This window comes from Cynoglossus semilaevis, chromosome 3, assembly GCF_000523025.1.
Source record: "Cynoglossus semilaevis isolate Cse_v1.0 chromosome 3, Cse_v1.0, whole genome shotgun sequence".
Lineage (NCBI taxonomy): Eukaryota > Metazoa > Chordata > Actinopteri > Pleuronectiformes > Cynoglossidae > Cynoglossus > Cynoglossus semilaevis.
The window spans coordinates 4360977-4384927 of record NC_024309.1 but is presented as its reverse complement, the minus strand read 5'-3'; the positions used below and the strand labels follow the sequence as shown (position 1 = coordinate 4384927).

At 40.2% G+C, this 23951-nt stretch overlaps 3 protein-coding genes and 3 non-coding genes across 8 annotated transcripts; 5 read left to right on the top strand and 1 right to left on the bottom strand.

Annotated features, from left to right (window-relative positions):
* Positions 1–889: 889 nt before the first annotated feature.
* Positions 890–13497, bottom strand: rdh10a (retinol dehydrogenase 10a). Of its 2 annotated transcripts, XM_008307615.3 has the most exons (7): positions 13415–13497; positions 11014–11356; positions 10584–10819; positions 4589–4687; positions 3345–3490; positions 2726–2857; positions 890–2328 (listed from the first exon to the last, which is right to left on the bottom strand). In XM_008307615.3, the coding sequence occupies exons 2-7, from the start codon at positions 11297–11299 to the stop codon at positions 2205–2207; spliced, it is 1023 nt and encodes a 340-aa protein (XP_008305837.1). In that variant the 5' UTR covers positions 11300–11356; positions 13415–13497; the 3' UTR covers positions 890–2204. The 2 variants fall into 2 exon arrangements, with proteins under 2 accessions (XP_008305837.1, XP_008305836.1); XM_008307614.3 differs by lacking the exon at positions 13415–13497 and having other exon boundaries at positions 11014–12195.
* On the top strand, positions 13475–16719 carry rpl7 (ribosomal protein L7). Its single transcript, XM_008307613.3, has 7 exons — positions 13475–13533; positions 14010–14109; positions 14225–14391; positions 14875–15012; positions 15534–15643; positions 16211–16427; positions 16678–16719. Exons 1-6 carry the CDS (start codon positions 13520–13522, stop codon positions 16417–16419), a joined length of 738 nt encoding a protein of 245 aa, XP_008305835.1. The 5' UTR covers positions 13475–13519; the 3' UTR covers positions 16420–16427; positions 16678–16719.
* LOC112486894 (small nucleolar SNORD12/SNORD106) lies at positions 15118–15208 on the top strand. The gene has a single exon (XR_003049462.1). It is a non-coding gene; the product is annotated as a small nucleolar SNORD12/SNORD106 (small nucleolar RNA).
* LOC112486896 (small nucleolar SNORD12/SNORD106) lies at positions 16014–16099 on the top strand. The gene has a single exon (XR_003049464.1). It is a non-coding gene; the product is annotated as a small nucleolar SNORD12/SNORD106 (small nucleolar RNA).
* Positions 16463–16555, top strand: LOC112486895 (small nucleolar SNORD12/SNORD106). Its single transcript, XR_003049463.1, has one exon. It is a non-coding gene; the product is annotated as a small nucleolar SNORD12/SNORD106 (small nucleolar RNA).
* Positions 16720–16873: 154 nt separating the features above from the next.
* On the top strand, positions 16874–21863 carry c3h8orf89 (chromosome 3 C8orf89 homolog). 2 transcript variants are annotated; one of them, XR_003049380.1, is made up of 7 exons: positions 16874–18032; positions 18131–18167; positions 19361–19452; positions 19638–19779; positions 20173–20280; positions 20371–21069; positions 21180–21319. XR_003049380.1 is itself a non-coding variant. In XM_008307611.3 (7 exons), the coding sequence occupies exons 1-7, from the start codon at positions 17789–17791 to the stop codon at positions 21317–21319; spliced, it is 819 nt and encodes a 272-aa protein (XP_008305833.1). In that variant the 5' UTR covers positions 16874–17788; the 3' UTR covers positions 21320–21863. The 2 variants fall into 2 exon arrangements, 1 of the variants encoding a protein (XP_008305833.1); XM_008307611.3 differs by having other exon boundaries at positions 20371–20426; positions 21180–21863.
* The last annotated feature ends 2088 nt before the right edge of the window (positions 21864–23951 follow it).

Sequence of the window (23951 nt, the reverse complement as noted above, 5' to 3'; positions counted from 1 at the left end):
TATATCAGGCCAATTATGCTTTGGTCAACTTTAAAATATCTTTCTTGGTTTTCTAAATAGCCAAATAATTGTTTATATTCTTTTGATTTTTCTTTTGCTATTTTCATATTATCTGTTATAGATATATATTGGTTTTTATAAGGCTATGTCAGGTTAATTATCCTTTGGTCATCTTTTAGAATACTTTTGGGATATTTATATTAGCATTTTTACAGTTGTTCTTGTAAATTATAGCAAAAATAAGCTAATGTTGGTCAAATGTCATTTTCTGTTTTATTTGCTTTCTGCTATGTCAGCCACATCCTGTTTTGTTTAGAATATATGTGTTGTTGTAATTAATTTCTATTAAGCTATTCTTCTCTTTACCTTACCTAACATTTAGTTATCTCATGGTAAATAATATTTAATATTTATTTTAACTTTTTTTGCTACTGTTTTTTTATATATTTCCTAGATCTCACTTTTTATTTAATTATTTTGTTGTTATATTGTGTTAAATATGATACAGCATTTCCAAGCTTGTTTACAGGCTCTTACTTAAGTATTTGTCATGTGGGTTTGCAGTTACCAGATGCCAGTCAGAGAAGTAGTCATAGGTCAAAGGACTGAGGGTCATCATATGATGAAACCATGTCCAAAGAATTAAAACAGTATTTCCTGGTACCCTCCTACTCACTGTAGTGAACCATTCATCTGAAGAAAAAAACCCCATGGGAGTTTCAGTGAAGTTGTTTCTTCACCACTGTCCTAAATTTAGAAACCGGATGTTGGGTTTCACTATTATTGTGTGGGTACGATGACTTCAGGAGTTTCTGCCCCTGTCATTGTCATCCAGTTTCAGTTTTCACACACACCCACACGGAGTCACAGATTTTAATGACACACAGTGTAATAATCTAAATCACTTTATTAATTTAAGTTAGGTAGAGACACTAAACATTGGAACCACATTGCTCTGCCACGGAGCATTTTTTCAGAAAGTTATAAACCAAAAAAAAAAAAGAGGCTTATGTCATACTGTCAAAAAAAGGCAAACAAAGAGGTAGAGAATTAAGGCTCATTGCTGTGACTGAAGAAATGACGCCCGTTGGAATGTAAGGTGGAATTTAAAAAAAAAAAAACAACTTGGGGTTTTCATAACATTTAAACATTTACATTTCACTTCGACTGTACACGGTGGGAAACAGACAGGAGCGTTAAAGTGTTACTTTGGGAAAAGGGGGCGGGGTCAAAGTTAGTGTCTTTTATACATTTCCCTCAACCACACATCAGCTTGGAGACAGTGGTTTACCTGAAATGACAGCTTTTTTTTCTCTTAACAAATAATATTGGTAACAAATTTACAATATAAACAGCACAAATCATGGAAAAAATAAAGACAAATGAGGAAAAAAATGTAAATGAAACGTTTGTTTCCTCTCTGTTTCTCCTTAAGCAGTACATTCTGAATGACATACAAGTTCAGCCCAGAACGGTAACTTCCACTTTCATTCTGAGAGGTTTGTCAACACAGGCCTTGAAAACGGACGATGTTTAGACAGTAACACTGCAGGTGTCAGAACTGGACTTTACGATAACAAGTCTGCAACACAAGAATTTTAACAAAAAGGAAAATAAAATTGTGAATTTATTATATATTTTTTCTTTTTTTAATGAGAGCTAAAGGGGGAAAGAGCCTCTGTTTTGGGAGATGTTAGGGTGTTTGGAACTTGATGTGTTTAATGCTGGCAGTGTAGAAAAAAGAAAAAAAAAACATTGAAATTACAGTGCATGTCTACAAAAATAAAGTGAAAAAAAAAACTTAAAAAAACTTTTTACTGTTTTGTACAGTAACATACTGTATAGCTCCACAATGACACTAGATAAGGCTGGTGACTACATTATGTAAATAGTTAATTATCGGTATCTTTTCCTGTATGATTTCAAAACTAGTGACATAGTATATAGATGCTGGTTTCTTTAAACAAACTTAAACAAAAAAATGGTAGGAGACATAAACAAAGTCAAATAAATCCGATGTGTAGTCCACAGCTTTCTTTGTTCCAGAGGAACAATATGGTAAACCTTTGCATTTGCTCAATGCAAGTGCACCAGTCTAGATTCAGTCTTCTTTTTTTCCCCATCTTTATCCTCAGTGGTCGTTTCCACGTGCTGACTCCTTCCCTGTGATCCTGTTTGTTTTTTCACCCCCTCATCAGTGTCGCCTAGATCCCGTTCTTTGCTTCGTTGTTGTTCATGGCTTCCTTTCTTTGAGCGAGGAAGGGGTACATGCACTTGTCAGCCCCCAGGAACCGGTACATGCAGACGATAGCCTCGAAAGGCAGGATGCTGCAAAGAGGGAAGATACGATTTAAAAAGTTGTATTCTCCAAGTCAAATTGAACGTTGGTTTGTACAACTTCCTTTGTTTAAATGTTTTAAAATGATGTCTCATGTAGTGAGACTTGACTACATTAAGGGGCGACGTGCTTCCTTTCCTCTGCTGGTATTGGGCCTTTTCCTTTTTGAATTGTTTCTTGTTGTGAGATGCAGACTTGTCTTTGTGTTGTTTTCAAGCAGACCACAATTATGTTCATAGAGTTTGACATAAATATTAACACAGGCTACGTCCCAGTCGCAGCTTGGTGAGGAAGACCCTGACTAATATGACAGTTATTTTTGTCACTTGAATTCAGATGTTTGAAGGAAGGTACAGTGTGTACCAATCAGATTCCTTTTCCACCCACCTTTTCATGAAGTTGACCATATAGACGATGCGTGGTGTGCAGATCATGGGCTGGTCTGTGAGAATAGCCCTCATGGCCTGTTTGACGCAGAACTCTGGCTTCAGGGGGGGCAGGAAAGGCTCGATCTCTTTCCTGAAGGAAAAAAACAAATTAACTTCATCATCCCTTAAAAAAAAAATCTGTGTTTGTGGCTTTTTCTACAAAACCTGGAGGCTTTTAATCAAGTGAGATGTGAAGTGATAATAATTAAACAGGATGTGATGCTTTATGTCAGTAACTGCAGCAGGTGGTGGGACAGTAAAGCCAAAGGCCACGCCACCTGCTGACTGTAACCATCAAACAAAGTGCAGACTATTAGAGGAGGCAGGGAGGTGGGGTGGGTGTTTGGCTGGTGCCCAGGTGCACCTGTTTGGGGGTGTTTGTTTTTCCCCTCTTTGTTTAAGCAGCCGCTGCTGACTAGTGGAGCATAAGTGACTTTATCATAATAACTAATAAAACCAAGAGCCCTCCAGCTGTTGTTTCTGACTTCAACATGTGTTTAGTCAGAAAGTACAGAAGAGAAGCTGGAAAAAGAAACAGACGTGAGCGTTTTGAAGAGTGAAGGGTTTTTGATGCCAACCTTATCCTGCATCCTTTGAACATCCCAGTGTCCACCAGGTAAGGACACACCAGAGTCATGTTGATGCCGTCCTTCTCAGAGGCTTTCAGCTCGTGGCTCAGCGACTCGTGGAACCCGATGGCACCAAACTTGCTGGCGCAGTAATCCTGCAGGGTTTGAAAGAGAGAGAGAACAAATTAGTCCTGAGGAGCTGTGCCCGGGTCTGCACCCATGAACCAGCGACAGCATCATCACACATGGCCCCTGGGCACCCAGGTCTCTACTTGCTGTTAATGACACACAGCCAGTGGCGCGTGTTGTTCTACAGTTTCATTAGCATTCTTCTCCAGTACATCAGGAGAGCACACGGCCGGGCGGAAGGTTTTGATGTGGTTCACAGTGGAAATAATCTTCGGCGGAAAGAAAGAAGGGACGGCTTGAGCAAACACAGATGGACGTGGAGAAACACAGGAGGATAAAGAGTCCGTGACGCTGCTCACGTGACAAGGAAGAGGTTTCTTTTTCTGTTCCCTGAAAGCAATGTGAAGATCCTATTCAAGGCATTTCCAGGTAGAAGAATAGGCTGAATAATAAAAAAAATGACGACACTCCCGGACTTTTTGATGACGGTCTTTATCATAACGGATGAATGGCTGAACAAAAGACACGTCCAGTAAAAACAGCTTCAGAAACAAGGAGGTGAATAGAGTTCCAGTCCCTGAAGATGGAGTTCCTGGTACTGTCGTGGTGTGGAAGTGTTGTTCAAAGTGTGTGGGTGGTATTGACTCTTCAACTAGTTTTTATTTAGCAAATAGAATTAGGCTGGTCATTAACAACACGGCCGGTCCTTTGTTTGTCCTAAAAAAATATTAAACCACTGGAAGAAAACTGCTAGAATAAAGAACACTGTAGCGACGGTGGCTGCTGTGAGCTGAATGCTGAGAGAGCATCGACTTCTTCACAAAGCCGTGATGAAGATGTCTCTGTCTCTTGGGAAGCTGTCAGCCCATTCTGGCCCAGGGGCCACAGCACATCAGGGGCCCCTTCACCCCCACTGCTGCAGATAGAGGACTCTATGAGAGGCTCCCCGATGCTCATCTGTGTCACTTAATTTAACGGGTCGGGAGATGACTAGAGAAAGAGGGCTTGAACCCACCATGGCTCAGTGTGTTAGCTGGCATACTGTGGGTTTTTGGATGAAAAAGCACTGGACTTGGATGGTGGGAACCATGGGATGTGCATGTGTTGTTGTGTATGATACTAACCTCCACTCCAGCTGTGCTGAATAAACCCAGAGAGCTGGCAACCGTCACAATGTGGCCATGATTCAGCTCCAGCATCTTGGGGAGAAACGCCTTGGTGGTCTGTGGGGAAGGACAGAGGAGACAGAAGGGCCAAGGAAAAAAGGGAAAAGAAAACAGAAGAAGGTTAGTTCACTTGTGCACTTTGTCTGTGCCAGAGCCCTTTGATCCTCCCTGTCTCCTCATTGTTATCCTGCTCTGTTTCTCCATGGTGATGGAGAAGCTTTTGCATGAGAATTCATATTGGGAAAATATGTTTTTTTTTGTTCATTAAAAAGTGGTTGGTTTTAAATCTGTGTGTGAATGAGACGGAGGGGAGACAAAGATGTGGTTTCTCTTCTGCCGATAGTCAATGAATGAGCAGGTGTGGAGAGTGTGTGTGTGTGAGAGTGAGTGAGTTTGTAGCGGTACAGTCTGTTCTTTTCCCACACAGATCTGGTGCCCGTAGTCAGGCTGGGCTCTAAAGAGTTGGTGACAACACCAATCACAGGCCTCCGTTCACTCAGCACATCAAACAATACAATTCAGTGGATTGTCTGATGGAGCAACGGTCAGCAGAACACGCCACAGGCAGGTGATGCTGGGGATGAAAGAGTTTCCACCGCAACACGCTGAACCAGGTCGTAACTGCAAACTTACGTTATTGGCAAACTTTTTGCTAGCCTTGCTATATTTCTAACAAGGTCTATGACTTATTATTTATTCATATTGAGTTAAATTTCATCATCAGCTAATTTCAATATTTTATATGATACTTTTTCACAGTTTCTGTGTCATAATCATATCTGCTCTATGCAAAACTTTAAAATGCTTATTTGTCATTTTTCAGTCTTTGATAACCTAGTCTATTTTAGTGATAAATAAATAAATATGTTAACCTTTTTTTTTGCAACACTTTTTGCATCAACATCTTAGCTATTTCAAGAAAAAAAAACCTTTTCACAATTTATTTGACGATTCTTTTTTGTGATGTTTTCTCTAACTAAGACAGTTATTATGCAGTAAATACATTTGTTAAAATGCAGTGCATTTGTATGACCTACTATTGTAAAGTGTCAAAAGAGGAGCATTTTAACAAAGTCAAGGTTGGACGACCATATGCTAATGTCAAGCACCATGCTAGTGAGAAAAACAACAAGAAGAAAGACAATCTTAGCATTAAAGGCTGTTTGATCAACACATCCATTCCTTGTGTGTGTGTAAGCATATATATGCATATGTGTGTTAGTGGGCTTCAGAGCCCTGGACACAGCATGAGCCAATCAGCAGGTGTGACATGCGACAGGAACTGACCAATCCCTCTCCCACTAGGAGGTCTCCACACAATCTGCAGGCCTTTTGTTGTTTGCAGAGTCCAATCTATTCAGATCAAACCTTGGCTGCCATAGCAATGAATAATACACTACGTACAAGCCACTGAGCAAAAAAAAAAAAAAAAAAAAAACGGCACCGTTTTACACAATAAGGGCCAACAATGGTGAAGAATTGGTTCAAAAATGGATTGGACAAAATAAGAAACGCCCATGTTTTGCTGACGAAAGCGCTGTGTAAAAATGCGGTAACTGGCAATTTTCAGACATCACTCCGGGCTTTGGGAGTTAGATTTGTTATTACTCGTGACAGTTCCATTGGTAGTTTCCAATCACATTTTGGTTCTATAAATGAAAGGTAACAGTTTCATTCGCTGGTACAGCGTTAGTTCAGCCAGAGAAATGATTCAGCCCGCTTTGTAAACATTTACTTGAGGAGAGCACAGAGCCAGAGAGTGAGAGAGAGGGAGAGAGAGAGCGAGAGAGAGAGAGAAAGAGTGGTACCAGGTAGTACAGCCATGAAACCACTGGCAGGGGAGGAGAAGCCTCATTAAAGCTGCCCTCATAGATTAACTACGTTGGACCTTCTGACTCCGAACGCAACCTCTGCTGCGCTCTACAGCTCTCTCTTTGTTTTGTGAGATTATTAAAACCCAAAGCCATAAGTCAAATCTGCACAGAGGAAGCCTGGCGAGAGGACGATGACCTCACACTTTTGGACTTTATTCAATATCCAGGTACAGTATAATGATATGACTCGGCTCCAACAGCTGCAGTTTTCCAGGACGTAACTTTTCAAGTTGCTGCAATATTCAGCTCATCAAATGATGGGGCCCCAAAGGGAGGGAGCGAACAAGACTCAAGGCCTCTGCGAGCCAGAATGGCAGTGAGATGAAGGGAGGGAGTTGCGTGCAAATGAAGCATTAACTTCAGATATGCCCCGTACCTGATTTGAGCCAAAGTCTCCCACTCCCACAGAAACTTTCAGAGAGCAGGGAAGGACTCGATTTGGCACAACTATCCACGGATGGAGCCAACGCTCAGAGACGACTGGACAATTCTGTGGCGTGATGAAGAGATGAAGCCTTCACACCCCCTCTACGTGCAGCCCCCCCCACCCCTCTCCCTCCTTCGGTGGGAGTATGTGGTTAAACGCGACTATGTCCTGCTTCTCATGGCAGCTCTGGCATGTGGGCATCACCTCCCGTGACCTTTCGGACACAAAATGTGTGAAGACAACCAGGGACTCGTGTCGCACATCAAGAGCGGCCGTAATTGGGTTTCAACGCTCCCTTGTTCTGCCAAATTACCCCACTGACAGTGTCCGGGCCCCCGCGGCCCATGTGGAGGTGTCCTGCACGCTGCACCCTCTAATTGGTGTGAACATTTGAGCCACACAAAGCTTTTCGCAGCTGGGGTGTCAGGCTGTATTAGTGCAAGCGCCTGACCAACAGGAACATGAACAAAATATTGGCCTCTGTGTGGAAACAGATGGTCATTTAATTGGGCTGATTCTCCTGGAATGAAATTGGGAAAGAGGAAAAAAAAATTATGTCTGATCCCGCAACAGATGATGGAACCTGACTCAGTTGGGTTTGGTTTGGTGGTCATCAGGGATGATGGACGCAGGACTGATCGTGTTGTGGAGACTGAACTATTGTTAGGGAGCGCATTACACCCCCCGTCCTCCTCATTTGAGCAACGCATGTTCAATTTTACTGGAAAGTGGATGTCAATACTGAAAACACACCTCAGGATTTTGGGCCAATACAATATTCCAGGAACACGTAGCATATACAAAATGTACCTCGGACTCTAGTACTGACCATTTAGTCACAGACTTACATTTTCTGACCTTTTGAGTGAAAATGTATTCAGGGAATCAGATGTACTGCAGTTTTAACCTGCGTTTTTTGTAGTCGTTTCAAGTGGATCGATGTTCATATCAGATTTGATCTTGTGTTAATACTCTGTTTTGAAGAATGGTTTTGGGTTTTTCGTGCAAGACTTTAGTCCTAAAGGTTAAAAGTGAGAGATGTTTGAAGCCGTGATGAACTCTGGAAAACGAAGACCTCGCTTGGCTCACAGGTACAGGTGCACTACTACTGAGGAGGGCTCCATATAAAACCAGTCAAGTGGGACCCTTCTGCCTGGCTGCCTCCTTTCTCTGGATACAGAAGGAAAGAAGCCACGGGACATGGGTTTCTTGAGGCCGGCGGAATCTTGTCAATTTGATCCACGGACAAGAAAGCAATTGTCAGATAAAGTGGGTCAGCGGCAGCTTACCATTACCCTCTCGCCTCGCTTTTTGGATGGAAAGCCACTGCCTTCCTTCCTTCCTTCCTTCCTTCTTCCCTTTCTTGCTTCCTCTTCACTTTCCTACTTAGTTCTTTTTCCACCACATCCCTGTCAGACTTCCATGAGAGAAACCACCTGTTGGATAACAGGCTCAAGATGCTGAAGATGGTTTATGTTCGTGACACACACGAAGTCTCCAGAAAACAATATCTGGTGACACTGGAGGGTCTATGACTAAACCCTGACTCAAAGCTAAGACCTTAAGTGAAAACTACTGTCTGTAATAATCAGGACGGCAGACGGATTTTAATGTGATGATCTACGGTCGTGAATCATAGTTGTTTGTCTGCTTTAAACTGTATGTGTGTGGTGGAGCTGGATGAGCAGAGCTGGCTGTTCGACTCTGATGCAGCTGAACCCACTGCCTTCAAGTCAGAATTAGGAGGAGTCAGAGGGGCCGGTGGAAGGAGGCCCGAAGAAATGTGGGGTCTGAGATGGTTGGGCACGCACGCACATACACGATTAGCATTTGTTTCCTGCTCATTTCTGTTACGCTGCCCAATTCCAACCACGTATGTTGGCCAAAAATTTTTAAATTTGCACAGGATATAAAACATTTGCATCGTAACCTCGAGCAGAGTTTTATAACTCCCGTTGGAAAAGTTTCTATCTTTCTTGTCGTTTTTTCACAAAACTGAAGCACAAAAAACTACTGCTGCTGCATTTGAATTCATGAAACAGCCTGAAAGTTAAATGAATAAAATCTATTTTTTTAAACTGATTTCTGGCCATACGTCAAACAATAAAAAAAAACAAAAAACAAAAACAAAATGTATTTCTGTGTGCATTTGATCTCAAACAAACAAAAAAAAACTAAACTTGAAAGACGCTCTCTTAACAGTACATTTCAAACTGAAACAGTCAGAAGGCAGGTCTACTGTTTGGACATCGGTTGCGTCACGTACCACACTTCAACAGCTGTAAAAAAGCATGTACGTAGCCGTACCTGCGCACAGCGGGTAACTGCACTGTGTGCATGAAGGGAGAGTAAACAGGTCTGTGTTAGTCTAGAGTCTATTCATGCGCCTTGTGTCTTTAATGAACCACATCCTCCAGAGTGGCTGTCGCTGCTCATTAACTACTACTTTCATCTGCCGCCTCCTCCTCCTCCTCCTCTTTCTGAGGAAACCACAATAACCACAGAATATAAACGAACACACAGCTCTATTAAATAATCTCTAATCTGCCACCCAACTGCTGGAACCTAACTCTGAGTCCTGGATGTGATGAACTGGTCAGGTGGCCAACAGAGAAGTCTATCGGTGGGGAGAAAATATGGAGACAAACCCCTTTAAATCGATGCTCACTTGGGAGATATACTGTATGATTGACTACATTCGAATGAAAAACCTGGAGAAAAAAAAATTCAACTTTTATTTCACCTAAAAAATCCATAAGAAATGCAGTCACACTGCCAGGGAATTTCCAAACAAGGATGTTTAAACCAGTGCGATCAGTCACCGCAATTGGAATTGTCCTGAGCAGGTGACGGTAACCAAGCAACATAATCATTTGTCAATACTGGGTTCTTCGTTGTTGTAGGATGTGGTTAGGGTGCCTGACAACCAAGTGTCATTCAAGTGGTGGTGCATTTCTACAATTACCTCACAGCTGTGATTGGTATAAACCCCTGGTCTTCACCTCACACACACACCTGGCCTGTTTCAGAAGTGTGGTGTCTGATTAACTCCAGTGTAACACACTCTCTCTATCTAGTCCACAGAGCCGTGCAGATAAATATTCACCCTCGAAGCCCCCAAGAAAATGGAGCCAGGATAAAAATCTGATATAAAACAAATCACTTCCTGCCAACAAAATGTGGTGAGCAGATCTGAAATATATCCAACACACACACACACACAGAACCACCCGCTTCATTCATGGAAGTCAAATCTGTGCAGCAAGAAAGACAGGAGGACGAGGAGGAGAAGGAGGGGGAGGAAGGGCCCACATACCACGGGGATCATCAGAGATGATGGGCTGCCAGAGAGCAGCAAAAGCTGAGGGTTAAGAGCCAAACCCGTGACTTTTCTCTGGCAGAATAACCGAAGCCCAGCTGAATAAAGTACAACACGCAAGGGAACTATTTATGGCCATGTTTCCTCCAAAGTGGTGAGCAAAACACACACTCTCACACACACACACACATACAGTTATCTTAGTAAATGTGTGTGTTTGGCTCCAGGGAGAGTGTGAGATTGTGAAGTGAATGAATGCCACATTAATTAAATTTAAATTTCAAACACAGTCACGTTATTTACTACTCTACTACTGCTGCTGCCTCTACTCACCCAGAAGTGTGCATGGCAGTTGACCACCATGGTGCGCTCGATCAGCTCATCGGGACACTCCAGGAGGTGATGGCCAGACACCACACCTGCGTTGTTGATGAGTATGTCCACCTCTCCCACCTCCCGTCGCACCTTCTCGGCCGTGGAATACACACTCTCCCGCTTCCCCACGTCACACACATAAGTGTAGACCTGGGGCTGAAAGGGAGCCACCTCTTCCACACCTCCGATGGGTCCTGCAGTAAAAAGATCAATACATTGCAATTAGTTAAAGATCAATAGTAACATTTGGCATTGTTAAGATCATTTCTAGTTCTATAATTGAAAGTTGCACAGCTTAAAACGGACTAATAAACGGTGCGTTAATTTTAACCGTGCGTAAAAACCTGGTGCCATAAAATGTTGCATTAAAAATACAATTCGGACTTACCGTCTTTTGTCAGGGGAGTCTCCAGCTCCTGGTAAATCTGTCGCACCATCTCCGCTGTTTCCTCGTTGCTCTGGTTGTTTATGTCCCACAACACAAGTACCGCGCGTCTCCGGGCGAACTCCTTGGCGAAGAGCCGCCCGAGGCCGCTACCGGCGCCGGTGATCAAGCACACCTGTCCCGCTACGCTCTTCTCCTTCGGCCGCACCACCCACTTGGCTCCGGCGGTTACGAAAGCCCAGAGCACTTTCAAAATGACCATGAAGAACTCCGCGATGATCATCATCATCTTGTTGGATCACTTGGTGGAAGACGCGGACGCGCGGTGGAGAGACTGTTGTGCAACCTGTTTGCAGCAGAGAAGTGCGCTTAACGCGGAAACTTGGATCACGGAGAGGCAACAGTCAGAGAGGAAAACGGCAGAACGGAGAGTGGAGAGTTCAGACGCTGCTCATTCAGATCTTTATGCCGCCACAGAGACCTGAACCGGAGAGTTAGTGACTAGCTACTATCAACTGTTCCTCCCACTTCCTCTGCTTCTGCTGCTGCTGCTGCTCCGCTCGTCTCATCCTTAGCTGCGTCCCACTCGCTATTTATGCAGTCCACCCATCAGTGCTGGACCCAATAGACGTAAGCGTCTGCTGCATTCATTTCACCCAGAGGTGATGTAACCTGCTGGATTTTACCTTACAAGAAGTTCTCGTCTAGGAAGTCTACTTCCCTGCACTGGATTACGAAGTTTTTTTTGTAAAATTCGGTTAATTAAAAGGGAAGCTTACAGCTATCAGATAAACCAAGAAAATGGTTAACTAAAGGGACAATCCCATATTTTAGTATTTAGTATAGTATGTGATCTTACCTTAATCCAGAGAGGAAGGACTAGGCAGCATTTAAGTGTAACTTCAGGTTATCGTCAAAATGTATCAATATTTTACCTAGATCAGGTCACGTGCTCCCGTGTGAAGTGGACACTAAGACCCGTATCAATTGCGGACTGTTTATTGAAACTGTTTGCGAGTTTCAAGTGGATATAAAATCTAACTTTGTCCAGTTAAAAAGTATTTCCCGAATACAAAGAAAAATATAAACGAATACATATCATTATCACAGTTAACTATTTAGACAACGAACCAATTACTTCTTATCAATGACGGGTTTTCTTCTTCACAGTTCACCAGGTTAATTTTAAATTAATCTAAGAGGCTTAATCTACATTCTAAAAAAAACTACTCCAGTAACCAGTAACCGGTCATTAACAGAAGTTATGATTGTTTAAAACGTTTAGAAATATAAATGTATATGCGTACGTACTCAGATTATAACACGTCCTAACATCTAGTGGACAGAAAGCCAAACAGTCTATTTACAAATACAGAGCCCTAACACTAACCAGTAAAAAGACAAATGGCATTTTAAAAATACCAGTTTTAAAAGTGTTAAAAATCTATTTGTTTTTTAGTTTATAACACGTTTATTTTTTTAAATACTTAACCAGTCTTAATACTCAAATGCAGAAACCTTTAGCCAGCTGAAACACCCTTAAACGTGGTTTTAATCATTTAACGCTTCATATTGCAAATTAAAGACTTCAAATACGACTCAAAAACATAATATATCGGCTATGGGAATCGTTGATCCCCGGCCTTAATAAAATTAATCAGTAATAGGGCTACAATCATTTTAGATAAATCGCACCGTTTTTATTTTTATTTGCTTTGATGGCAGTGTGCTCTGGTTTCTTTGCAACTTATGGCAATGTGAAGAAAATATGTTTTGTTTGTGGACAAAATAAAAAATCGGAAAATATTTTCTCATCAGTGTTTAAGGAAGACTTATGATTAAGTCCTAAAAACAAAAATCCTCAGCAGAACGTGTCATTTTCCTAATATCAGTACTTCACTCAGAATAACTGTGTTTCACATCACAAAGTAGAAGAGGTGATGTTTTCTCCACAGAGATTCAGAAGTCCAGGAGAAAAACGTAAACGTAAACCTCTTTCACACGGCTGAACGCTCGTTATTTTTTAAATTAAACAACAGCGGCCTCTAACGGTCAAGTATGCACATTAGTAACAGCTACAGCATAACATCAGCTGTGGCAAAACAATGCAAACGGCGATCATATCCCACTCATTTTTTTAACGTTTGTTTTATTATTGGTGGAAAAAGTATGATATAATCCTCCGTTGAATAGCATATTACAGCAACTAATTAATAATAATCCTGTTGAGTAATTTATATTAACAGTTTTGACTCATACAAAATTAAAGCTTAACTGATCTAAGATTCTATAAAGCGCCAGACAACTTCACCAATAGAGCACAAAAGCGAACTTAATTTCTTCAAGATTAAAAGTAGCGTTAACTTAAAGTTAGCTGTAATCGCTCGACTTTTACTTTACTCACCATAAGGGAGCGACAGTCAGGCAGGTGCGAAGACAGCCCACTCGGGTCCTAAGTCTTTTATCACGCACATGCGCAAAGAAAAAATTCTCTTTCTCGGTGGACGCAATGGCGGACGCAGAGTGAGTGTTTGCCTCTGGAATAAAATCGAAGCACATCCTCTATTAAGATGATCGTCCTTGTGTGTTTTACACAAGCAATAGGCTGTTTCAGTGATTTAGACGTCGTTCGAAGTTATATTTTTAAGAAATGTCGTGTAATTTGTGTTTTATACTGTAACTTTTTCATGCCGGTTATGAGTAGTTCTAGAAAAGAACATGGCTGTCTCTATACCCCGTGCTAGGAAATGCAGCTAGTTTTTTTAGATAATGCGAATGGGTAGAGGCTATAAAATGTTAAATGTCAGGCATTTTATTGTGACAGTTTCTTTTAGAGTGTGTTGTTATACCTTTTTGTTCCGTAGTAAGTGGGTTAGCCTGCTAGCAGCTACCAGGGGTAATAACGAGGCCTCCTTTATCGTGCTCTATTGTGCTGTTACAAATTGCAAACTGTAAATTTTCCACATACACAGAAATAATGTCCTTATTCTTTGATTCAGAAAAAAAGTTCCGGCGGTCCCTGAGAGCCTTTTGAAAAGGCGAAAGGCCTATGCCGCCATGAAGGCCACGCGCATCAAGAAGGTGCTGGCTGAAAAAAAGGTAACTGCACGCCTTGTTGGAATTTTTTGTTATAATTAATTTTTGTAGCTCTGTATAATTGCATGTGTTGTGTGTTTGTTTGAACTGACACGTGCGCGTTCTTCCTTATTGACAGGCCCGTAAAGTGACCAGGAAACTGATCTACAAACGGGCTGAGAAGTACCACAAGGAGTACAGGGAGATGTACAGGCGTGAGATCCGCCTGGCCCGTACTGCACGTAAAGTGGGAAACTTTTATGTGCCAGCCGAGCCCAAACTGGCCTTTGTCATCAGAATCAGAGGGTAAGTCTACTGTTGACAATTCCCAATTAATGATGCCAGGATAATTAGGACTAAAAACAAAGGTTAGCTGTATGTTGCAAAGAAATTAATATGGAAACCCAACACTCATTGTAACAGTATGCTCTTGTCCAAAAGGCATGCAGGATTAAAGCTGTATTTGAAAGCAAGTTGTTTGGTACGATGAAACTACTTGCCAAGAAAGTCTGTCACCACAATTGCCACCTCCAATTAGGATGCTGTGTATTTTGTTTAGTGTTGGTGGTTGTGAAAAGGGTTTTTTATTTTATAAATACATCAATGTTGGTTTATGCTTTAGTTCTACTTAACTGCTTGTGGTTGATGATGTGCGCTCTTTCCCCGACTGATCGACTATGCTGATACATGTGTCTATTAAGCCAAATAAATCTGAAACCACATTAAAACTGAAGTTCAAAAAGAATAATTGTGTTAAACTGTGAGCTAACTATATAATATACTTTCTAGTATCAATGGTGTCAGCCCCAAAGTCCGCAAGGTTCTTCAGCTGCTCCGTCTGCGCCAGATCTTCAATGGTGTGTTCGTCAAGCTGAACAAGGCCTCGATCAACATGCTGAGAATTGCTGAGCCCTACATTGCTTGGGGGTAAGACTGTTGCCTTGTTTTGTTTAAAGTTTTGAAAATTTTGAAGATTTCAGAGCAGATATCAAATATGTACAGACTTTTTACATGTATTTGGTACCTGTCTGGAATGTGGTTAATGATGCTCAACTTTTTTCCCCATCTTATCGACCATGGTGAATGCAATCTGACTTTAGCCAGTTTGATCTGAAACCACATTCTGACAGTCGTGTGCAGGGTTTTCCTAACTATCAAAACCTCAGTACTAACTTTTAAGTCATTACCATCATCCACAAGCCCTAACAATAAGCTGCAGAAGCAATGTCAGGTCTTTGTATATTGCATTTCTAAATAAAATAATTTAAAATGTAAAAAAAAAACACACCTTAGATCTGTTGAAACTAATGCTTGTCTGGTTTCATGTGAGTTCCTGATAAACTTTGTTAATTTAATCTTTATAGCAGGTTCTTGTGGGTTCTCAAAGTTCACTGTTAGTGTTGTTAATTTGGATGGTCAGTCTCTAAGCGGATTTCACAATGTTCCAGATACCCCAATCTGAAGTCTGTGCGTGAGCTCATCTACAAGCGTGGTCATGGCAGGATGAGGAAACAGCGCATCGCTCTCACAGATAATGCTCTGGTGGAGAAAGCTCTTGGTAAGGCTTTAATTAAATGTTCTTTTAAAATGAAATTAATTAGTTAAGTCCTTAAATAAAGGCTTAATATAGGTATTTGAATACTTAGGTGTGTGGTACTTGATTTTGGTTAAAGTTTAGTTTTATAACATAAAACCATTGACATGGTTATTCAGAGTCAAGATTTTAAAGAAAATGCTCTACCTGATGCATTGATACTTGTCACAGCACAATGAAATCACCAAAGTTATCATAAAAAAATGTAACTTGAGTTAGCACCAGTTATCCTGAATGTGAGATTTTAGGGGTAATGGTTATGTTTGACTTCAGAAACCATTTGCTGCCTCAAATATCACCAGTTTAATCCTCCTACACTTGTGCAATGTGGCTCGTGGTTAATGATGTACACTTTTTTTCCCCGTCTTATCGACTATGGTGAAAAAAACTGCAAACTAAGCCAGTTGTGTCTGAAACCACTTTCAGTTAAACTTGTATTTGCATATGTTAAAAAAATTACATTCAAACATGGCAGTCCATTTAGCCACTACTGTCACCTTCATTAAGGTAAATAACCTACTTCTTCTACAGGCAAATATGGCATCATCTGCATGGAGGATCTTATCCATGAGATTTACACAGTTGGAAAGAACTTTAAACCAGCCAACAACTTCCTGTGGCCCTTCAAGCTCTCGTCACCCCGTGGTGGTATGAAGAAGAAGACCACGCACTTTGTGGAGGGAGGAGATGCTGGCAACAGGGAAGATCAGATTAACAGAATGGTCAGGAGGATGAACTGAAGTTAATGGTGAGTTCCAGTTTGTTTAAATGTTTTTGTCATTAGATGTGGTTAATGATGCATATTCTTTTTTCCCCGTCTTATCGACTATGGTGAGAACTTGCTGAAAATAAGCCAACACTGTCTGAAACCGCATCTTAATTGGCATAATCTTTGGCAGTTGTTAAAGCCAGTGATTGCTTTTGGGTGATTTTCCCATGAATATCATTGTTGTTTATTTAGGCTATGCTAACTCTTTTTTTTTTTCTTCTTCTTTTAGGTATTCAAAGGACCGATCTTGTACAATAAAACTTAAAAAAAAGTGTGGTTGTCATTTGTGCTCATTTTAAATTAATTCTTTTAGTAAAACAACTGATTTGTTCCAACTTGGTTTTTATCAGCACTAAATCTTTTTTCATTATTTTTATTAGGATTACATTTTCAGACTTACCTGCCTTAAACTTGACAATTTGTGGTTTTTCTTTATGCAAAAAAAAAAAAATGCAGTGCAAAGGAAAGGCCAACCAGTGTTAAATTACAAAGCTGAACCTTGCAGTGAACAGAATCACTTGGTGGTGGAAATCTTTATCAAATTCAATCTCTTGAAAATCATGCTTGACGTTTTAACTTTTTTTTTTTTTTTTTTTTTTAAGTTGACGCAAATGAGTATGATGTCCTCCTAACCCCTCCCCTGTGATCTTGTGGGAGACTCCATTCCACTAAGTTTTGACTGTTGTTAATACTTATTTACATTGGCTGTGATTTGTTTTGTTTTTTTACTGCTGATGGGGTTTGTGACTAGTTTGTTTTTCATAATTTACCTGGGTTTCTATTTTGGCTTTGGCTAAAAGGTCATTGGTTCTTATTATAAAGGACTCTGGTGTTGATGCTGATGTCCAGTTTTGGTGAACTGTCTTCCCTGTTTTGCTTAAATAATAGCTGAGTCGGGCCACAGAGCTTTGTTTAAAAATGAAAATGACCCCAACATGTGCTTTGTCATTTTATTGAGAAATGCCGTTGTAACAGTGTTGAGCCTTGAAACTTATGCCCCTCCATTCACAATCTAAAATGATTTTCTAATGTTAATGAATTTTCGACGTGCACTTGATTTTTCTGCAGTATGAACTAATAACGGGCGTTTTTGCAGATGCGTAAAATATTTTTTTTTCCGGATGTGTCAGAAGTGAAGTAAGTTGTTGAATTAGAATAACTGTCGTAACGTTTTCAGACCCGGGGGCAAATTTTATATGTGCGCTGTTTCCATGGTTACGCTGTGACACGGTAGCGTTTTTATCACCTGCAGTGTAGCGGTGCTCTCCGACCATGGAGGATTCACGCCGGTTTATCAGTAAAGAAAAATAATCATACCGTATTAATGTGATGATGTGGTTATGTCTGTAATTCAGCAGTGGATCATCACAATGATGACCCTCCACGTTAACTCCTCTGTACCGACCGCTAAGACTCTGACTTCCGCAGCTGCTGCGTTGAACAGCAGCAGCCATCATCGCGGCCCAGATGCTGCAGGATTCTCCTCACACAGCAACTACAGACTGGGAGCAGGAGGAGGACGAGTCACGGTGTCTCAAAGTCATCACTTCAGGAGGAAATATCCTGTAATCGAGCCGCTCAGGAGTAAGTACCAGTGTTTTTCCCTCGATGACATCATGGCATTAATTCAGATACAGTTAGCCTAGCGGTTTGACAAGTGTATTACCTCTGTTCTGTTGTAGAGACCAGGGATGCCAAGTCATTGATGACAATTAAACAGTAAGTCCAACTATTTTTCTGCACCATATATGTGACGTAATTAAAATTGCAACCTCAGCCCGTAAAATACTCTACTATATACCAGAGAGTCATCTCTGGCGTTTGGACCAATGATCATCTTGATGTAAAGCAATAGCACCAAACACTCATACACCCCATAGCCCCATACTTGTGCATAAAATGGAGAAATTCGCCAAACAAACAAAGTATATACTCGGTATACAAGTAAATTAATTATTCAATTAAACACCATTCTAACAACTGATTTACTAGATGGTAGGAAGGTTTTCAATCATTCCATTACCTAAAAAATATTCATTTCCTGTCAAAGAGGAACCACAATATACTCAAGTTAGATAAACACACCCTGTTTGCATTGCAAACTCTTTCTCGAGCCGCCCTTAGATTATTATCAAGTGTTTTCAACCCCCATATTGGATTTTTTTACAGATCTAATTACATCCGTTGTTTCCTTAACATCAGTTATATTGCTTGTTGAAAATGAACTTGTGATGTTCAGGTGTTAGAATGGTTATGAAAACAAGTTTCTAGTCAGAAATGTTTAGAAATACAATTACTAATCAGTTATTCTCACTAATTAGGTTAATTCTTTGTCTCATGTAGATGGAGGTAAAGTTTCCAAACACGCATTACACATCTCAGTGGGTGCAGTTCATTATTGGTCACCATTAGAGGGGCAGGGTGTCAGGGAAGAGTGTAGGATGACAGTGGAAACAAAGAAGGGGAAACAAGTGAAGGCCGGGCCAAGGATGAAACTGTGGAAGCTGAAGAAAGAGTATAGCTGCATCCACTTTAGGGGAAGTCTGGAGGAGTGCCGTAATAGTAAAGTAAACTATAGTAGCAAAAAAGTTGTAGTAGATAGAAAGCAAATGAAGACTGAATTACTGTGAGACTAAACAGACAGAGCTGAAAGATCTGCAGCAGGTTAAGGTGGTAAAGGTCAGATGTGAATAAAAGGCACTTTTCAACCCCCAATTATAAAATAGGTACAGTTAGAGATAAGTATAAGAATATGCAGAAACACCTATTGGCAGTGTTCAAAATATTTTACACATTGTACACATGTACTAAATGCATATATGATGAACTAAGTGGAACTCGGTTTTCTATCATGTGATTTTCCTGATTGGAACAGTCAAAATTAATCAAATTTTTTTCTTTTCTTTGCGTAGGCCACCAAACCTGTCCAAAGATGACAAGGTTGAATTAGAAAATAAGGAGCCAGAGGACATGTGTGGGAAACACTTTCTCTTTGATAACAAATGTAAGGCTTTATTGTAAAAAAAAAAAAAAGAAATCGGTCTTAAACCTAAACAAGTCAAGGCCTGTGTTAGCCAGTAGATGGAGCTGTAACTACACTAATTAATCATCGTCTCTGTTTTAGTGCATGCAGTACTGCAACATGATTTTTAAAGACATTTTTCCAATTCTAAATGTGATTACTTTTAGGTGAAGGGTTGGAGAGAACCAGAACGGTAGTTCCTCCACTGCCGAGAGACTACCATGTTCACAGACCTGGGATCAACCGCCATCTTTTTGGCCTCCCTAAGGATCTTTCTCACAGAAACCCAGGGCAGCCCTTCACTCTGGGGTAAACAGTCGATTCTTGTCTCTCACTCCTGCAGCTGTAGCTTCTTCTTCACAGACTATTTCTGGATCAAGCTGTGCCAAAATAATTATCTTCTGACACTCTAATAGAGTCTTACATGAGTAAGAACAAAGAAGAGCAGCAACGAGAGGCAGGGCCTGTTCTGATGATGGCTGTAATTTAATGCAGGATAATTAGATCGCATCTGTTCTCCCAATTATCTGTCTTCTGTTTCTGGGAAAGTTTGGTTTAGATGACTATTAAACTGCTTTTACATTGCACTAAATACTCTTTAATGATGTTGTTGCTGTTACTTGGAAAAATACTGCAAAGCAACAAATTTTTTTTTTCGCTTTCCTTCTATTTCTGACTTAAATGTCCTTAAATGTCTCATAGCTTTCCTCAGGGATATGAACTGAACCCAGGTCCGACCATCCTCGTTCCCTCTACTTTATTCCTCAACGGTAGAAATACCTTGATGGTAGGAAACTGCAAGCTCAGCAGGTATTCTTGACCTCACACAGTCACAATCTATACTTTGAAATACTGTATCTGTGAAACATGTACCTCCTCTAAAGCCTCTCTGTCCCACAGGCCTAAGGTGAATTATCCATCATACACACAGATGACTGTTAAAGACAATCACAAAAGTGAGTCACACCACTCCTTTCATTCTTATTTTTATATTTAAAGAAAGTAGTTTGCTAGGCTAACTTTTTGCCACCTTTTATAACTGCAACATTTTAACGCCTGGGTATCATTTGAACAAGGTTTAGGTTTTTTTATTTTTTGCAGCTATTAGCGACACTTGCAACTGTAACCCTTAGTTTATATATAGTGATTTTCATTTTTTTACTTTGTTCAATGAAATTTTTAGCTTTTTGGGGTTATGTATTTGCTTTTTATGAAGTAACGTTTTGCAATCAACCTGCAAATTACAGCTGCATTTTTAGGCTTTTTGCTATGTGTATTTTTTGATATTTCAAAGTACTATCATTTCTTCTGTTATGTCCTATGGCTATTTTAAATCTATTTTTACAGGTTTTTGGCCATTTTTGTGTTCTCAATGTTTCACCAATTAAACTGGTATTACAGTTCCTATATACCCATGTATATGTACATGGGTATGTACAATATGTGTTTATGTATGTATATGTATACTATATATATACATATATATGCAGTTAAATATTAAGAAATTAATTCTACAATGGATCTGAAAGAAATACTGCTGTACAATGAAACAAAAGCACCGTGGAGCGTTTTAAGGCAGCGAATAATGCGCTGCTTATGGTAAGTAAATATTTTTAAAAAGTTAATTTGTAAAATTTTGAATCCGTAAAAGTATTTTTACAGTGGTATTTTACTACGAATGTCATCCTGACCTGCTGCTGCCTCCGCAGGTCAGTCGTATCCAGACCCGGTGGTCGGAGCGCCTCGCTCCTTCGTCCACAGGATATCTGAGCTGTCCTCTTTGGAGGCAGAGACGGTGAGAGAGGAGCGTCTTAAGAGACGGAGACAATCTAGAAAAGCTCCATCCTGACAATCACCTCCATCCCAGACGCTCTGGTCGAGGATTAAAACCATCGAGTCTGTGCCAACAACGCATGAACAACCGAAAACCTTTAAGGCTCCGTGTTCATTTCAGTGGCTCCTTCTAATAGCCTGTTTATCCTCGCTGATATTAGTTTTCTGTCTAACGTGGCTGGTCTTTACATTTTGGGAGTCCTGACTGGAGCCTGCCTCTCTCTCCTTTATTGACTACACATCGTATTTACTTGTTTATTTGCTGCATTACGACCCTCTCTGGAGCTTACCGTTCAGCATCCATATATTTTATTTGACCTTTTAATGGCTTCTAATGGCTGTTATGTAATACTGCCGTATGTCTGGCTGTGTCATCAATGTAGCGCAGATGCAGTCTGGGGTGAATTTCATTACAACGATGTTTCAGATCGCTGTTGTATCTAATAAACTTTGTTTAGCCAAGTGGGACATGTATGTACGTTGTAAATAAATAGTTTAGCAACAGCTATATTGTGCCTTGTAAAATGTCTTCCTGCAATTAAACAGTTTTATTTTTCAAACACCGAGAAGTTTAATCTCTTCTGTAAATCACACCTACTGCGATCGAGCCCGGACTAATAAACGGAATAAAACGTTCCCATTTATTTACCGAGTCGATCAGTGCAGAAACCAAAAGGCCTTAAAACTGCAAAGAAACGTCTGCATTCCGTATCGAACAGATCATACACCGAGCTGTGCCCCCAGATCCCAGAATGTGTCGGTTTCCCACATGAGACATTGTTCGTCTGCGGTACGAAGGACGTCTCATGTCTGTGGAAAGTCGAGTCCATTGTGTTTTGACAAAGACACCAGTCACAACACTTGTTTGCTCTTTTCTTGTTTGTGTCTATTCACTGTTGTTAGAAAATGTTGCAGCAAAACTCATGCAAATGCAGTGCGGTGTAATGGTGACTTGGTATAACCAGCGGTTTTTTCATATTTTCATTTCTTCTAGCATTAATGTGGGGGTTTGTTAGGATTTGAATGAAATTCAAATTCCAACAAAACAATTAAAACATTAGAAAACGTGTGTTTTTTTTTTTTTGTCTAGTTGTCATGAATTAATCACAATTAATATAGAAAGTTTAGACGGATTTTTAAATCTGTTTTTTAAGTCTTCAAGATAGACTTTTTCATTCACATATATTATCTATTAGTTTATATTTACGGGAGCTATGTTTGCAATATTTTGCCAATGTTACTTAAGTTCTAGCTCAAATTGTTAGTAATGACTAGTACATTTTTTGGCTAATATAATAACTATAAAAATATATAATAACTAATATTTGAAGCTAACCTATAGCCATCTTTTAAGTTCTAAGCTCTCTATAAGCTATTTCTAGTCTATATTGTGGTATTTTTTTGGTTAATTGAGATTTATACTGGCATAACATTTAGATTGTAAACATTTAATTTTGTGTAAAATCTATCTTCTTTCTGGCAAAATCTAGCAATTTTTCTGTTGTGGTTTGGCTGATTTTAGTAGCGATTTTTGCTGCCACGTTCTTGTTGTTGTTGTTCAAAACTTCTATTCTTTAATAGCTGAGTAAGGTAAAATAGATCTAAAGTCAACTGTAGTCTACCAATAGTAAGTAGTTTAATTTTGTAAAAACAGAGGAATATCTCTTTTATTTAACATGGCCGATGGCTGATGCAGTTTTTGCCATCGTGTTCCTTTTTATTGCATTCTTAGTTTGTACAGGAGAAGCGGTTGGCCCTGGGGTGTTTTTACATCATCGCTCCCTGTTTAAGTGCAGTGTGGAAAATGTGTTTGTATCCCATTATGTCTCTTCTCTGGTCTGTGAGGTGTGGATTTCAGGGCCACACGGTGACCCAGAAACACAGATCCATCCACTTAGTCATGCTAAGTGAAGGGTCTGCGTCTGTGTCAGCCAAGGGATCCGTCTCTTACAGGGACGTGACTGTCCTTTTTAGATGTTTTGAAACAAAATGACCTGGAAACAAACACTCAACAATGAGGTCTTTAATAGGAGCCGGACCGGGGGCCTAGCAACAAGGTTTAGTTAACAGCACTGTAAACTGGGGCAGTAGCACCGGAATGGTTTTTTGTAGGAGTTTTGTTATTCATTATTTCAGTGCAACAGTGATGATTATTTTGATAGTATTTCACCTGAAGGACACTGATGGCTTTTTGGCCCAAAATACTGTTGCTGAAATCTCCAATTTATGTTTTTTTCCCTCATCATTTGGATAAATATAAGAGACATAGCCTTCCTAGCTCTGTAAACAAATATTTCCATCAAATACCTGAAGCCGGGTCATAAGAATTCCTGGTTTATCAGTGTCATAACTCTCTAGCTGATTGTCTTTCCTCTATTGTAAAACAGTTAAGGCTCTAAAAAAAAAAAAAACTAAACACAATCAAACACCATAAATGATTGCTCCTAAACTCTACATGAGTCAACAGAAACTCCCATTCCCGGGATAATCTGTGTCTGTGTGTTCAGTTGGAGCAGTGAGGGGTCAAATCTTTGTCCCCGACATCATATTAATCCAGTGTGAAGCAGAAACCCATGGTTTCAATGCTCAACAGTCTACATAGGTGATAAAATCCGAGATAATTTTTATCTCCTTGTCATGTTTTGAAG

Excerpts from the sequence above, each read along its gene's own strand:
- rpl7 (XM_008307613.3), top strand. Across the intron at positions 14,392-14,874 it reads TTTGTCATCAGAATCAGAGG|TATCAATGGTGTCAGCCCCA; the intron begins GTAAGTCTACTG and ends TATACTTTCTAG. Across the intron at positions 15,013-15,533 it reads GAGCCCTACATTGCTTGGGG|ATACCCCAATCTGAAGTCTG; the intron begins GTAAGACTGTTG and ends ACAATGTTCCAG.
- c3h8orf89 (XM_008307611.3), top strand. The coding sequence starts at position 17,789 with ATGTCTGTAATTCAGCAGTGGATCATCACAATGATGACCCTCCACGTT. Across the intron at positions 19,453-19,637 it reads CTTTCTCTTTGATAACAAAT|GTGAAGGGTTGGAGAGAACC; the intron begins GTAAGGCTTTAT and ends GATTACTTTTAG. Across the intron at positions 19,780-20,172 it reads GGGCAGCCCTTCACTCTGGG|CTTTCCTCAGGGATATGAAC; the intron begins GTAAACAGTCGA and ends AATGTCTCATAG.
- rdh10a (XM_008307615.3), bottom strand. The coding sequence starts at position 11,299 with ATGATGATGATCATCGCGGAGTTCTTCATGGTCATTTTGAAAGTGCTC. Across the intron at positions 10,820-11,013 it reads GACTCCCCTGACAAAAGACG|GACCCATCGGAGGTGTGGAA; the intron begins GTAAGTCCGAAT and ends TTTTTACTGCAG. Across the intron at positions 2,858-3,344 it reads TTCAAAGGATGCAGGATAAG|GAAAGAGATCGAGCCTTTCC; the intron begins GTTGGCATCAAA and ends TTTTTCCTTCAG.